This window comes from Lagopus muta, unplaced genomic scaffold (genome assembly GCF_023343835.1).
Source record: "Lagopus muta isolate bLagMut1 unplaced genomic scaffold, bLagMut1 primary scaffold_121, whole genome shotgun sequence".
Classification (NCBI taxonomy): domain Eukaryota; kingdom Metazoa; phylum Chordata; class Aves; order Galliformes; family Phasianidae; genus Lagopus; species Lagopus muta.
The window spans coordinates 91,840-107,566 of NW_026040187.1; the positions used below are offsets into that span (position 1 = coordinate 91,840).

The 15,727-nt window shown below is 56.0% G+C and overlaps 1 protein-coding gene across 1 annotated transcript in view; it reads left to right on the forward strand.

The window, feature by feature from the left end:
• Positions 1 to 13,637, forward strand: part of LOC125687625 (myosin-7) — a gene marked incomplete at its 3' end in the record, with an annotated part of 61,227 nt that extends 47,590 nt beyond the window's left edge. Inside the window, exons 30-38 of the mRNA XM_048932849.1 lie at positions 1,141 to 1,337; positions 1,419 to 1,602; positions 1,699 to 1,864; positions 1,935 to 2,059; positions 2,140 to 2,448; positions 3,666 to 3,869; positions 3,959 to 4,084; positions 6,487 to 6,762; positions 13,491 to 13,637. Of these exons, the coding sequence (XP_048788806.1) occupies positions 1,141 to 1,337; positions 1,419 to 1,602; positions 1,699 to 1,864; positions 1,935 to 2,059; positions 2,140 to 2,448; positions 3,666 to 3,869; positions 3,959 to 4,084; positions 6,487 to 6,762; positions 13,491 to 13,637 (1,734 nt within the window). The remainder of the gene's footprint in view (positions 1 to 1,140; positions 1,338 to 1,418; positions 1,603 to 1,698; positions 1,865 to 1,934; positions 2,060 to 2,139; positions 2,449 to 3,665; positions 3,870 to 3,958; positions 4,085 to 6,486; positions 6,763 to 13,490) is intronic.
• Positions 13,638 to 15,727: the final 2,090 nt, after the last annotated feature.

The following is a 15,727-nucleotide window of genomic DNA, read 5'->3' on the forward strand; positions in this document are numbered from 1 at the left end:
GCTGCGTTGTGTTGGTTTGGGTTGGGTTGTGTTGGTTTGGTTTGGGTTGGGTTGTGCTGCATTGTGTTGGTTTGGGTTGGGTTGGGTTGGGTTGGGTTGTGTTGGGTTGGATTGGGTTGGTTTGGGCTGATTTGAGCTGCGTTGTGTTGGTTTGGGTTGGTTTGGGCTGCATTGTGTTGGTTTGGGTTGGTTTGGGCTGCGTTGTGTTGGTTTGGGTTGGGTTGTGTTGGTTTGGGTTGATTTGGGCTGCGCTGTGTTGGTTTGGGTTGGGTTGGTTTGGGTTGTGTTGGATTGGTTTGGGTTGGTTTGGGTTGGGTTGTGTTGGTTTGGGTTGATTTGGGCTGCGTTGTGTTGGTTTGGGCTGCGTTGTGTTGGTTTGGGTTGGGTTGTGTTGGTTTGGGTTGGTTTGGGTTGGGTTGTGTTGGATTGGGTTGGGTTGTGTTGGTTTGGGTTGGTTTGGGCTGCGCTGTGTTGGTTTGGTTTGGGTTGTGTTGGTTTGGGTTGGTTTGGGCTGCGCTGTGTTGGTTTGGGTTGGGTTGTGCTGGTTTGGGTTGGGTTGTGCTGCGCTGTGTTGGATTGGGTTGTGTTGGGTTGGATTGGGTTGGATTGGGTTGGGTTGGGTTGTGTTGTGTTGGATTGGGTTGCTTTGGGTTGGTTTGGGCTGCGTTGTGTTGGTTTGGGTTGGGTTGTGTTGGTTTGGGTTGATTTGGGCTGCGCTGTGTTGGTTTGGGTTGGGTTGGTTTGGGTTGTGTTGGATTGGTTTGGGTTGGTTTGGGTTGGTTTGGGTTGGTTTGGGCTGCGTTGTGTTGGTTTGGGCTGCGTTGTGTTGGTTTGGGTTGGTTTGGGTTGGGTTGTGTTGGTTTGGGTTGGGTTGGTTTGGGTTGGTTTGGGTTGGGCTGCGCTGTGTTGGTTTGTGTTGGGTTGTGTTGGTTTGAGCTGGGTTTTGTTACGCTGAGTTGAGCTGAAGCGGGCTGAGCTGTACTGAGATCACTTGGATTGAGTTGAGAGGAGCTGGGTTGGCTGAGATGGGTTGCTCTAAGGAAGATCTGGCTGCGTTGAGGCCATTTTCACCAGCACTCGTTGGACTGGAGAACCTCAGGCTGTCCCAGCTGACGCTGCCCTGCCTTCTCCTCACCCCAGGCCAAGAATGCGCTGGCCCACGCCCTGCAATCAGCCCGGCACGACTGCGACCTGCTGAGGGAGCAGTACGAGGAGGAGACGGAGGCCAAGGCTGAGCTGCAGCGCGCCCTCTCCAAGGCCAACTCGGAGGTGGCCCAGTGGAGGACCAAGTACGAGACGGACGCCATCCAACGCACCGAGGAGCTGGAGGAGGCCAAGTGAGTCGTCCTCCGTGGGCGCGGAGGTTCTTGGAGGAGTCCTTCGGGGCCACGAGTGGCACCTGGCCGTCCCTCCATCAGGAAGAAGCTGGCGCAGCGGCTGCAGGAAGCAGAGGAGGCGGTGGAGGCGGTCAACGCCAAGTGCTCCTCCTTGGAGAAGACCAAGCACCGGCTGCAGAACGAGATCGAGGACCTGATGGCCGACCTGGAGAGGTCCAACGCCGCGGCTGCCGCTCTGGATAAGAAACAAAGGAACTTCGATAAGGTGGGAGCAGCAGCACGCGCTTGGGGTGAGGAGGTGGGAGAGCTTCTGTGTGGGAGAAGAGATTTGTAAGCAAGGCCCTGGGGGCGTCCCCTGCAGATCTTGTCGGAGTGGAAGCAGAAGTTCGAGGAGTCGCAGACGGAGCTGGAGGCGTCACAGAAGGAGTCGCGGTCCCTCAGCACTGAGCTCTTCAAGCTGAAGAATGCCTACGAGGAGTCGCTGGAGCACCTGGAGACCTTCAAGAGGGAGAACAAGAACCTGCAAGGTGAGAGCGCGGCCACCCCCAGCGTCACCCGGCGACTCCTGCATGCTCTGATGGCTTCCCACCCCCGCAGAGGAGATCTCGGATCTGACGGAGCAGCTGGGAGCCAGCCACAAGACCATCCATGAGCTGGAGAAGGTCCGCAAGCAGCTGGATGCTGAGAAGCTGGAGCTGCAAGCGGCGCTGGAGGAGGCCGAGGTGAGCACAACTGCATCCATGCAGCTCTCTCCATCCCCACGCGTCCCCCGTGGCCACCAACGCTTCCACGTCCTCCCCAGGCGTCCCTGGAACACGAGGAGGGGAAGATCCTGAGGGCCCAGTTGGAGTTCAACCAAGTGAAGGCAGACTACGAGCGCAAGCTGGCAGAGAAGGAGGAGGAGATGGAGCAAGCGAAGCGCAACCACCTGCGGGTCGTGGACTCGCTGCAGACGTCGCTGGACGCCGAGACGCGGAGCCGCAACGAGGCTCTGAGGCTGAAGAAGAAGATGGAGGGCGACCTGAACGAGATGGAGATCCAGCTGAGCCACGCCAACCGCCTCGCGGCTGAGGCCCAGAAGCAAGTCAAGGCGCTGCAGGGATCCCTCAAGGTGGGGTGGCTGTGGGGTGACTGAAGATGGCTGCTGGGTCGGCATTCAGGTCCCAGGGGGAAATGGGCAGGTGGGCGCTGGGGGGAAGTCGGGGGCTTCCTGGGTGCCCATTGGGCGGCCATCGGTTGCCCATTGGTTGGCCAGATGGTGATCATCCAATGGCCATTGGCTGTCCATTGGGTGGCAATTTGTTGCCCATTGGTTGGCCAGACGGTGATCATTCCATGGCCATTGGTTGCCCATTGGTTGGCTGGTTGCTGATCATCCCATGGCCATTGGCTGTCCATTGGGTGGCAATTTGTTGCCCATTGGTTGGTCAGATGCTGATCATCCCATGGCCATTGGCTGTTCATTGGGTGGCGATTTGTTGCCCATTGGTTGGTCAGGTGGTGATCATCCCACGGCCATCGGTTGCCCATTGGTTGGTCAGATGGTGATCATCCCATGGCCATTGGTTGCCCATTGGTTGGCCAGGTGGTGATCATTCTGTGGCCATTGGCTGTCCATTGGGTGGTGATTTGTTGCCCATTGGTTGGTCAGATGGTGATCATTCCATGGCCATTGGTTGCCCATTGGCTGGCCAGGCGGTGATCATCCAATGGCCATTGGTTGCCCATTGGTTGGCAATTTGTTGCCCATTGGTTGGCCAGGTGGTGATCATCCAATGGCCATTGGCTGTTCATTGGGTGGCGATTTGTTGCCCATTGGTTGGTCAGGTGGTGATCATCCCATGGCCATTGGTTGCCCGTTGGTTGGCCAGGTGGTGATCATTCCGTGGCCATTGGTTGCCCATTGGTTGGCCAGGTGGTGATCATCCCATGGCCATTGGTTGCCCATTGGTTGGCCAGGTGGTGATCATTCCGTGGCCATTGGTTGCCCATTGGTTGGCTGGTTGCTGATCATCCCATGGCCGTTGGCTGTCCATTGGGTGGCAATTTGTTGCCCATTGGTTGGCCAGTTGCTGATCATTCCTTGGCGATTCGTTGCCCATTGGTTGGCCAGTTGCTGATCCCTCAGTGGCCACTTGTTGCCCATTGGTTGGCCGGTTGCTGATCATTGTTCGCCCATTGGCTGTCCATTCCATGACCCTTCGGTTGGCCAACTATTGATCACTTGGTGGCCATTGGTGGCCTCTGTGCAATCATGACGTAGTCACCCAAATCCCCCCCTCAGTTGCTCCCCCCCCCACTCACACCCCTCTCCACGTGGCCCGGCAGGACGCCCAATTACAGCTGGACGACGCGGTGCGCGCTAACGAGGACCTGAAGGAGAACATCGCCATCGTGGAGCGGCGGAACAACCTCCTCCAATCGGAGCTGGAGGAGCTGCGCGCGGCGCTGGAGCAGAGCGAGAGGGCTCGCAAGTTGGCCGAGCAGGAACTGATCGAGGCCAGCGAACGAGTCCAGCTCCTCCACTCCCAAGTGAGGGCGCCGCGGCGAAGGCTCGGCTTCTTTCCTGCAACGCCCCACCGCAGGGAGGCGGGTGAAATCCCTCCGCTCCTCTCTTCCAGAACACCAGCCTCATCAACCAGAAGAAGAAGATGGAGGCCGACGTCTCCCAGCTGCAGACGGAGGTGGAAGAAGCCATCCAGGAGTGCCGGAACGCCGAGGAGAAGGCCAAGAAGGCCATCACCGACGTGAGTGGCGCTGTGGACGCGGCTGGGGGACGTTGGAGGCCCTCAGTCCTTCTCCTGCCAATGGAGGAGATGGAATTCCACCTTCCTCCACCTCTCCCCGCCCTCTGACGTGTCCCTTGACTCACATTTCTCCACCTCTCCCATCTCTCCCATTCCTCCACCTCTCCCATCTCTCCCATTCCTTCCATTCCATCTCTCCCATTCCTCCATGTCTCCCCATCTCTCCCATTCCTCCACCTCTCCCATCTCTCCCATTCCTTCCATTCCATCTCTCCCATTCCTCCACCTCTCCCCACCTCTCCCATTTCTCCTCCTCTCCCATCTCTCCCATTCCTCCACCTCTCCCATCTCTCTCATTTCTCCACCTCTCCCCACCTCTCCCATCTCTCCCATTCCCTCACCTCTCTCCCATCTCTCCCATTCTTCCATCTCTCCCCAACATTTTCCATCTCTCCCATTCCTTCCATTCCATCTCTCCCCTTTCTCCACCTCTCCCCACCTCTCCCATCTCTCCCATTCCTCCACCTCTCCCATCTCTCTCTTTTCTCCACTTCTCCCCACCTCTCCCATCTCTCCCATTCCTCCATCTCTCCCATTCTTCCACCTCTCCCCACCTCTCCCATTTCTCCACCTCTGTCCATCTCTCCCATTCCTCCACCTCTCCCATCTCTCCCATTCCTCCACCTCTCCCCAACCTCTTCCATCTCTCCTATTCCTTCCATTCCATCTCTCCCATTCCTCCACCTCTCCCATCTCTCCCGTTCCTTCACCTCTTCTCATCTCTCACATTCCCTCACCTCCTCATCTCTCCAATCTCTCCCGTTCCTCCATCTCTCCCATCTCTCCCATTTCTCCACCTCTCCCATCTCTCCCATTCTTCCACCTCTCCCCAACATTTTCCATCTCTCCCATACCTTCCATTCCATCTCTCCCCTTCCTCCACTTCTCCCATCTCTCTCATTTCTCCACCTCTCCCCACCTCTCCCATCTCTCCCATTCCTCCATGTCTCTCCATCTCTCCCACTCTTTCACCTCTCCCCAACCTCTCCCATCTCTCCCATTCTTCCACCTCTCCTCATCGCTCCCATTTCTCCACCTCTGTCCATCTCTCCCATTCTTCCACATCTCCTCAACCTCTCCCATCTCTCCCACACCTCCATCTCTCCCCATCTCTCCCATTCCTCCTCCTCTCCCATCTCTCACATTCCTCAACCTCTCCAATCTCTCCCGTTCCTCCATCTCTCCCATCTCTCCCATTTCTCCACCTCTCCCCATCTCTCCCATTCTTCCACCTCTCCCCAACCTCTTCCTTCTCTCCCATACCTTCCATTCCATCTCTCCCATTCCTACACCTCTCTCATCTCTCTCATTTCTCCACCTCTCCCCATCTCTCCCATCTCTTCCATTCCTCCATGTCTCTCCATCTCTCCCATTCTTCCACCTCTCCCCAACCTATTCCATCTCTCCCATACCTTCCATTTCATCTCTTCCATTCCATCTCTCCCATTCCTCCACCTCTCCCATCTCTCCCATTCCTCCACCTCTCCCCACCTCTTCCCATCTCTCCTGTTCCTCCATCTCTCCCATTCTTCCATCTCTCCCATACCTTCAATTCCATCTCTCCCATTCCATCTCTCCCATTCCATCTCTCCCATTCCTCCACCTCTTCCATCTCTCCCATTTCTCCACCTTTCTTCACCTTCTCCCATCTCTCTCTTTCCTCCACCTCTCCTCATCTCTCACATTCCCTCACCTCTCCCCATCTCTCCCATTCCTCCACCTCTCCCATCTCTCCCATTTCTCCACCTCTCCCCACCTCTCCCCATCTCTGCCGTTCCTCCATCTCTCCCATTCTTCCTCCTCTCCCCATCTCTCCCATTCCCTCACCTCTCCCATCTCTGTCCATCTCTCCCATTCTTCCACATCTCCTCAACCTCTTCCATCTCTCCCATCTCTCCCATTCCATCTCTCCCATTCCTCCACCCCTTCCATCTCTCTCATTTCTCCACCTTTCTTCACCTTCTCCCATCTCTCTTTTCTCCACTTCTCCCCACCTCTCCCCATCTCTCCCGTTCCTCCATCTCTCCCATTCTTCCTCCTCTCCCCATCTCTCCCATTCCCTCACCTCTCCCATCTCTCCCATTTCTCCCACTCTTCCACATCTCCCCAACCTCTTCCATCTCTCCCATACCTTCCATTCCATCTCTCCCATTCCATCTCTCCCATTCCATCTCTCCCATTCCTCCACCTCTTCCATCTCTCTCATTTCTCCACCTTTCTTCACCTTCTCCCATCTCTCTCTTTCCTCCACCTCTCCTCATCTCTCACATTCCCTCACCTGCCCCATCTCTCCTGTTCCTCTACCTCTCCTCACCCTCCACTGCACCCCATCTCTCTCCTAGGCGGCCATGATGGCGGAGGAGCTGAAGAAGGAACAGGACACGAGCGCCCACCTGGAGCGGATGAAGAAGAACATGGAGCAGACCATCAAGGACCTGCAGCTACGGCTGGACGAGGCGGAGCAGCTGGCCCTCAAAGGCGGCAAGAAGCAGCTGCAGAAGCTGGAGGCTCGCGTGCGGGAGCTGGAGAACGAGCTGGAGGCAGAGCAGAAGCGCAACGCCGAGAACGTCAAAGGGCTGCGCAAGTCGGAGCGGCGCGTGAAGGAGCTCAGCTACCAGGTGGGGCAGCACAGCTGAGGGCAGAAGGGCAGAGGGGACACAGAACGTCAGCGCCTCTTCCACCCATCCAGAGGGATGCAGTGGGAATGAGAAAGAGGGTGGCTGGGTGGCTGTGGGAACAAGGGGGACCAAGAACGTAGTTGACCTGGGGGCTGCAGAGACTAGAGTGACCTAGAACATGGCCGACCTGGTGGCTGTAGGGACAAGAGTGACCTAGAACATGGCTGACCTGGTGGCTGTAGGGACATGAGTGACCTAGAACATGGCCGACCTGGTGGCTGTAGGGACATGAGTGACCTAGAACATGGCTGACCTGGTGGCTGTAGGGACATGAGTGACCTAGAACATGGCTGACCTGATGGCTGTAGGGACATGAGTGACCTAGAACATGGCTGACCTGGTGGCTGTAGGGACATGAGTGACCTAGAACATGGCCGACCTGGTGGCTGTAGGGACATGAGTGACCTAGAACATGGCTGACCTGGTGGCTGTAGAGACATGAGTGACCTAGAACATGGCTGACCTGGTGGCTGTAGGGACATGAGTGACCTAGAACATGGCTGACCTGGTGGCTGTAGGGACATGAGTGACCCAGAACATGGCTGACCTGGTGGCTGTAGGGACTTGAGTGACCTAGAACATGGCTGACCTGGTGGCTGCAGGGACATGAGTGACCTAGAACATGGCTGACCTGGTGGCTGTAGGGACATGAGTGACCTAGAACATGGCTGACCTGGTGGCTGCAGGGACATGAGTGACCTAGAACATGGCTGACCTGGTGGCTGTAGGGACAAGAGTGACCTAGAACATGGCTGGCCTGGTGGCTGTAGGGACATGAGTGACCTAGAACATGGCCGACCTGGTGGCTGTAGGGACTTGAGTGACCTAGAACATGGCTGACCTGGTGGCTGTAGGGACATGAGTGACCTAGAACATGGCCGACCTGGTGGCTGTAGGGACATGAGTGACCTAGAACATGGCCGACCTGGTGGCTGTAGGGACATGAGTGACCTAGAACATGGCTGACCTGGTGGCTGCAGGGACAAGAGTGACCTAGAACATGGCTGACCTGGTGGCTGTAGGGACATGAGTGACCTAGAACATGGCCGACCTGGTGGCTGTAGGGACATGAGTGACCTAGAACATGGCTGACCTGGTGGCTGTAGGGACTTGAGTGACCTAGAACATGGCTGACCTGGTGGCTGCAGGGACAAGAGTGACCTAGAACATGGCTGACCTGGTGGCTGTAGGGACAAGAGTGACCTAGAACATGGCTGACCTGGTGGCTGTAGGGACATGAGTGACCTAGAACATGGCCGACCTGGTGGCTGTAGGGACATGAGTGACCTAGAACATGGCTGACCTGGTGGCTGTAGAGACAAGAGTGACCTAGAACATGGCTGGCCTGGTGGCTGTAGAGACAAGAGTGACCTAGAACATGGCTGGCCTGGTGGCTGTAGAGACAAGAGTGACCTAGAACATGGCTGACCTGGTGGCTGCAGGGACATGAGTGACCTAGAACATGGCTGACCTGGTGGCTGTAGGGACATGAGTGACCTAGAACATGGCTGACCTGGTGGCTGCAGGGACATGAGTGACGTAGAACATGGCCGACCTGGTGGCTGTAGGGACATGAGTGACCTAGAACATGGCTGACCTGGTGGCTGTAGAGACAAGAGTGACCTAGAACATGGCTGACCTGGTGGCTGCAGGGACATGAGTGACCTAGAACATGGCTGACCTGGTGGCTGCAGGGACATGAGTGACGTAGAACATGGCCGACCTGGTGGCTGTAGGGACATGAGTGACCTAGAACATGGCTGACCTGGTGGCTGTAGAGACAAGAGTGACCTAGAACATGGCTGACCTGGTGGCTGTAGGGACATGAGTGACCTAGAACATGGCTGACCTGGTGGCTGTAGAGACAAGAGTGACCTAGAACATGGCCGACCTGGTGGCTGTAGGGACATGTGTGACCTAGAACATGGCTGACCTGGTGGCTGTAGGGAGATGAGTGACCTAGAACATGGCCGACCTGGTGGCTGCAGGGACATGAGTGACCTAGAACATGGCTGACCTGGTGGCTGTAGGGACAAGAGTGACCTAGAACATGGCCGGCCTGGTGGCTGTAGGGACATGAGTGACCTAGAACATGGCTGACCTGGTGGCTGTAGAGACATGAGTGACCTAGAACATGGCCGACCTGGTGGCTGTAGGGACATGAGTGACCTAGAACATGGCTGACCTGGTGGCTGTAGGGACATGAGTGACCTAGAACATGGCTGACCTGGTGGCTGTAGGGACTTGAGTGACCTAGAACATGGCTGACCTGGTGGCTGTAGGGACATGAGTGACCTAGAACATGGCTGACCTGGTGGCTGTAGGGACATGAGTGACGTAGAACATGGCTGACCTGGTGGCTGCAGGGACATGAGTGACCTAGAACATGGCTGACCTGGTGGCTGTAGGGACATGAGTGACCTAGAACATGGCTGACCTGGTGGCTGCAGGGACAAGAGTGACCTAGAACATGGCTGACCTGGTGGCTGTAGGGACATGAGTGACCTAGAACATGGCTGACCTGGTGGCTGTAGGGACATGAGTGACCTAGAACATGGCCGACCTGGTGGCTGCAGGGACATGAGTGACGTAGAACATGGCTGACCTGGTGGCTGTAGGGACATGAGTGACCTAGAACATGGCTGACCTGGTGGCTGCAGGGACAAGAGTGACCTAGAACATGGCTGACCTGGTGGCTGTAGGGACAAGAGTGACCTAGAACATGGCTGACCTGGTGGCTGTAGGGACAAGAGTGACCTAGAACATGGCTGACCTGGTGGCTGTAGGGACATGAGTGACCTAGAACATGGCTGGCCTGGTGGCTGTAGGGAAATGAGTGACCTAGAACATGGCTGACCTGGTGGCTGCAGGGACAAGAGTGACCTAGAACATGGCTGACCTGGTGGCTGTAGGGAAATGAGTGACCTAGAACATGGCTGACCTGGTGGCTGTAGAGACATGAGTGACCTAGAACATGGCTGACCTGGTGGCTGCAGGGACATGAGTGACCTAGAACATGGCTGACCTGGTGGCTGTAGGGACATGAGTGACCTAGAACATGGCTGACCTGGTGGCTGTAGGGACAAGAGTGACCTAGAACATGGCTGACCTGGTGGCTGCAGAGACTTGAGTGACCTAGAACATGGCTGACCTGGTGGCTGCAGGGACATGAGTGACCTAGAACATGGCTGACCTGGTGGCTGCAGGGACATGAGTGACGTAGAACATGGCTGACCTGGTGGCTGCAGGGACATGAGTGACCTAGAACATGGCTGACCTGGTGGCTGCAGGGACATGAGTGACCTAGATCATGGCCGACCTGGTGGCTGTAGGGACATGAGTGACCTAGAACATGGCTGACCTGGTGGCTGTAGGGACAAGAGTGACCTAGAACATGGCTGACCTGGTGGCTGTAGGGACATGAGTGACCTAGAACATGGCTGACCTGGTGGCTGTAGGGACAAGAGTGACCTAGAACATGGCCGACCTGGTGGCTGCAGGGACAAGAGTGACCTAGAACATGGCTGACCTGGTGGCTGTAGGGACAAGAGTGACCTAGAACATGGCTGACCTGGTGGCTGTAGGGACAAGAGTGACCTAGAACATGGCTGACCTGGTGACTGTAGGGACAAGAGTGACCTAGAACATGGCTGACCTGGTGGCTGTAGGGACACGAGTGACCTAGAACATGGCTGACCTGGTGGCTGTAGGGACATGAGTGACGTAGAACATGGCCGACCTGGTGGCTGTAGGGACAAGAGTGACCTAGAACATGGCTGACCTGGTGGCTGTAGGGACTTGAGTGACCTAGAACATGGCTGACCTGGTGGCTATAGGGACATGAGTGACCTAGAACATGGCTGACATGGTGGCTGCAGGGACTTGAGTGACCTAGATCATGGCTGACCTGGTGGCTATAGGGACATGAGTGACCTAGAACATGGCTGACCTGGTGGCTGTAGGGACATGAGTGACCTAGAACATGGCTGACCTGGTGGCTGTAGGGACAAGAGTGACCTAGAACATGGCTGACCTGGTGGCTGTAGGGACATGAGTGACCTAGAACATGGCTGACCTGGTGGCTGTAGGGACAAGAGTGACCTAGAACATGGCCGACCTGGTGGCTGCAGGGACAAGAGTGACCTAGAACATGGCTGACCTGGTGACTGTAGGGACAAGAGTGACCTAGAACATGGCTGACCTGGTGGCTGTAGGGACACGAGTGACCTAGAACATGGCTGACCTGGTGGCTGTAGGGACATGAGTGACGTAGAACATGGCCGACCTGGTGGCTGTAGGGACAAGAGTGACCTAGAACATGGCTGACCTGGTGGCTGCAGGGACATGAGTGACCTAGAACATGGCTGACCTGGTGGCTGTAGGGACAAGAGTGACCTAGAACATGGCTGACCTGGTGGCTGTAGAGACTTGAGTGACCTAGAACATGGCTGACCTGGTGGCTGCAGGGACATGTGTGACCTAGAACATGGCTGACCTGGTGGCTGTAGGGACATGAGTGACGTAGAACATGGCTGACCTGGTGGCTGTAGGGACATGAGTGACCTAGAACATGGCTGACCTGGTGGCTGCAGGGACATGAGTGACCTAGAACATGGCCGACCTGGTGGCTGTAGGGACATGAGTGACCTAGAACATGGCTGACCTGTTGACTGTATGGACATGAGTGACCTAGAACTTGGCTGACCTGGTGGCTGCAGGGACATGAGTGACCTAGAACATGGCCGACCTGGTGGCTGTAGGGACAAGAGTGACCTAGAACATGGCCGACCTGGTGGCTGCAGGGACATGAGTGACCTAGAACATGGCTGACCTGGTGGCTGTAGGGACATGAGTGACCTAGAACATGGCTGACCGGGTGGCTGTAGGGACATGAGTGACCTAGAACATGGCTGACCTGGTGGCTGTAGGGACAAGAGTGACCTAGAACATGGCTGACCTGGTGGCTGTAGGGACATGAGTGACCTAGAACATGGCCGACCTGGTGGCTGCAGGGACATGAGTGACCTAGAACATGGCTGACCTGGTGGCTGTAGGGACATGAGTGACGTAGAACATGGCTGACCTGGTGGCTGTAGGGACAAGAGTGACCTAGAACATGGCTGACCTGGTGGCTGCAGGGACAAGAATCACCTAGAACATGGCTGACCTGGTGGCTGCAGGGACATGAGTGACCTAGAACATGGCTGACCTGGTGGCTGTAGGGACATGAGTGACGTAGAACATGGCTGACCTGGTGGCTGTAGGGACAAGAGTGACCTAGAACATGGCTGACCTGGTGGCTGCAGGGACAAGAATCACCTAGAACATGGCTGACCTGGTGGCTGCAGGGACATGAGTGACCTAGAACATGGCTGACCTGGTGGCTGTAGAGACAAGAGTGACCTAGAACATGGCTGACCTGGTGGCTGTAGGGACATGAGTGACCTAGAACATGGCCGACCTGGGGGCTGTAGGGACATGAGTGACCTAGAACATGGCTGACCTGGTGGCTGTAGGGACATGAGTGACCTAGAACATGGCCGACCTGGTGGCTGTAGGGACATGAGTGACCTAGAACATGGCTGACCTGGTGGCTGTAGGGACAAGAGTGACCTAGAACATGGCTGACCTGGTGGCTGTAGGGACAAGAGTGACCTAGAACATGGCTGACCTGGTGGCTGCAGGGACATGAGTGACCTAGAACATGGCCGACCTGGTGGCTGTAGGGACATGAGTGACCTAGAACATGGCTGACCTGGTGGCTGCAGGGACATGAGTGACCTAGAACATGGCCGACCTGGTGGCTGTAGGGACATGAGTGACCTAGAACATGGCCGACCTGGTGGCTGTAGGGAGATGAGTGACCTAGAACATGGCTGACCTGGTGGCTGTAGAGACAAGAGTGACCTAGAACATGGCCGACCTGGTGGCTGTAGGGACAAGAGTGACCTAGAACATGGCTGACCTGGTGGCTGTAGGGACATGAGTGACCTAGAACATGGCTGACCTGGTGGCTGTAGGGACATGAGTGACCTAGAACATGGCAGACCTGGTGGCTGCAGAGACAAGAGTGACCTAGAACATGGCTGACCTGGTGGCTGTAGGGACATGAGTGACCTAGAACATGGCTGACCTGGTGGCTGTAGGGACATGAGTGACCTAGAACATGGCTGACCTGGTGGCTGTAGGGATATGAGTGACATAGAACATGGCTGACCTGGTGGCTGTAGAGACTTGAGTGACCTAGAACATGGCCGACCTGGTGGCTGTAGGGACATGAGTGACCTAGAACATGGCTGACCTGGTGGCTGTAGGGACATGAGTGACCTAGAACATGGCTGACCTGGTGGCTGTAGGGACATGAGTGACCTAGAACATGGCTGACCTGGTGGCTGTAGAGACATGAGTGACCTAGAACATGGCTGACCTGGTGACACAGTCGGCCTAGCTGAAAAACTCCCATGAGCACCTTCTCCCCCTCTGCCCAGCACCGCACTCCCCTTGCAGTGCAGGCCGCCCCTCTTCCCAGCAACGCTCCTGACCAATCCCAACCCCGAACCGCCTCCATTCTACCCCAAAACATGGCGCCCTTTTGGGCTCTGTGGAGTTTGGGGCCTCACGTGTCCCACCTTGGTGTCCCCCCCCCCCCCCCCGGTGTCTCCCTGCAGACGGAGGAGGACAGGAAGAACATGGTGAGGTTGCAGGACTTGGTGGACAAACTGCAGCTGAAGGTGAAGGCGTACAAGAGGCAGGCGGAGGAGGCGGTGAGCGAGGGATGGAGGGGGAAATGGGGGGGGATGCAGAGAACGAATTGGGTGGAGAAAAAATGGAGGAAGGGATCGGGGGGTGGAGAAATGGGCAGAGAAATGGGGGGGGGGGGGGGAAGAGATTGAGGGGAAGATGGACGGATGGGGGGCAGGAGAAATGGGGGGAATGGTGGAGGAATGGAGAGCGGGGCAGGGAAGCGTTGGAGAAATCGGATGGGGGGAGATTGGAGTTGGACGGATGGAGAAATGGGTGCAGAAGTGCTGAGAAAGGGAAGGGGGGCAGAGAAAGGGATGGAGAAAAAAGTGGGGAATTGGGGGGGATAGAAAGGGATCGGTGAGAAGATGGACGGATGGAGGGATGGATGGAAAGATGGATGGGGAAAGGGGAGGAATGGGATGGGAGAAATGGATGATGGGAGAAAGGGGAGGAATGGGATGGGAGAAATGGATGATGGGAGAAATGGGGAGGAATGGGATGGGAGAAATGGATGATGGGAGAAAGGGGAGGAATTGGATGGGATGGGAGAAATGGATGATGGGAGAAAGGGGAGGAATGGGATGGGATGGGAGAAATGGATGATGGGAGAAAGGGGAGGAATGGGATGGGAGAAATGGATGATGGGAGAAAGGGGAGGAATGGGATGGGAGAAATGGATGATGGGAGAAAGGGGAGGAATGGGATGGGAGAAATGGATGATGGGAGAAAGGGGAGGAATGGGATGGGAGAAATGGATGATGGGAGAAAGGGGAGGAATGGGATGGGAGAAATGGATGATGGGAGAAAGGGGAGGAATGGGATGGGAGAAATGGATGATGGGAGAAAGGGGAGGAATGGGATGGGAGAAATGGATGATGGGAGAAAGGGGAGGAATGGGATGGGAGAAATGGATGATGGGAGAAAGGGGAGGAATGGGATGGGAGAAATGGATGATGGGAGAAAGGGGAGGAGGATTGATGGAGAAATGGAGCGAAGGGTAGAGAATTGGATGGGGAAAAGGAGAAAGGGATCAGCGAGAAGATGGATGGATGGAGAAAGGGGAGGAATGGATGATGGGAGAAATGGATGATGGGAGAAATGAATGGATGGAGAAATGGGAGGGGAAATGATGGAGAAAATGATGGGGGGTGGAGAAATGAGTGGGAAAATGGAGGAAGGGATTGATGAGCAGATAGAAGAATGGATGGAGGGATGGATGGATGGAGGGATGGATGGATGGATGGAGGGATGGAGGGATGGATGGATGGATGGAGGGATGGATGGATGGATGGATGGATGGATGGATGGATGGATGGATGGATGGATGGATGGATGGATGGATGGATGGATGGAGGGATGGATGGATGGAGGGATGGATGGATGGATGGAGGGATGGAGGGATGGATGGATGGAGGGATGGATGGAGGGATGGATGGATGGATGGATGGATGGATGGATGGATGGATGGATGGATGGAGGGATGGAGGGATGGATGGAGGGATGGAGGGATGGATGGATGGAGGGATGGATGGATGGAGGGATGGATGGATGGATGGAGGGAGGGATGGATGGATGGAGGGATGGATGGATGGATGGATGGATGGATGGATGGATGGAGGGATGGATGGATGGAGGGATGGATGGATGGAGGGATGGATGGATGGAGGGATGGATGGATGGATGGATGGATGGAGGGATGGATGGAGGGATGGATGGAGGGATGGATGGATGGATGGATGGATGGATGGATGGATGGATGGATGGATGGATGGAGGGATGGATGGATGGAGGGATGGATGGAGGGATGGATGGAGGGATGGATGGATGGATGGAGAGATGGATGGAGGGATGGATGGAAGGATGGAGGGATGGATGGAGGGATGGATGGATGGATGGATGGAGGGATGGAGAGATGGATGGAGGGATGGATGGAAGGATGGAGGGATGGATGGAGGGATGGATGGATGGATGGATGGATGGATGGATGGATGGAGGGATGGATGGATGGATGGATGGATGGAGGGATGGATGGAAGGATGGATGGAGGGATGGATGGATGGATGGATGGATGGATGGATGGATGGATGGATGGATGGATGGAGGGATGGATGGATGGATGGAGGGATGGATGGAAGGATGGATGGAGGGATGGATGGATGGA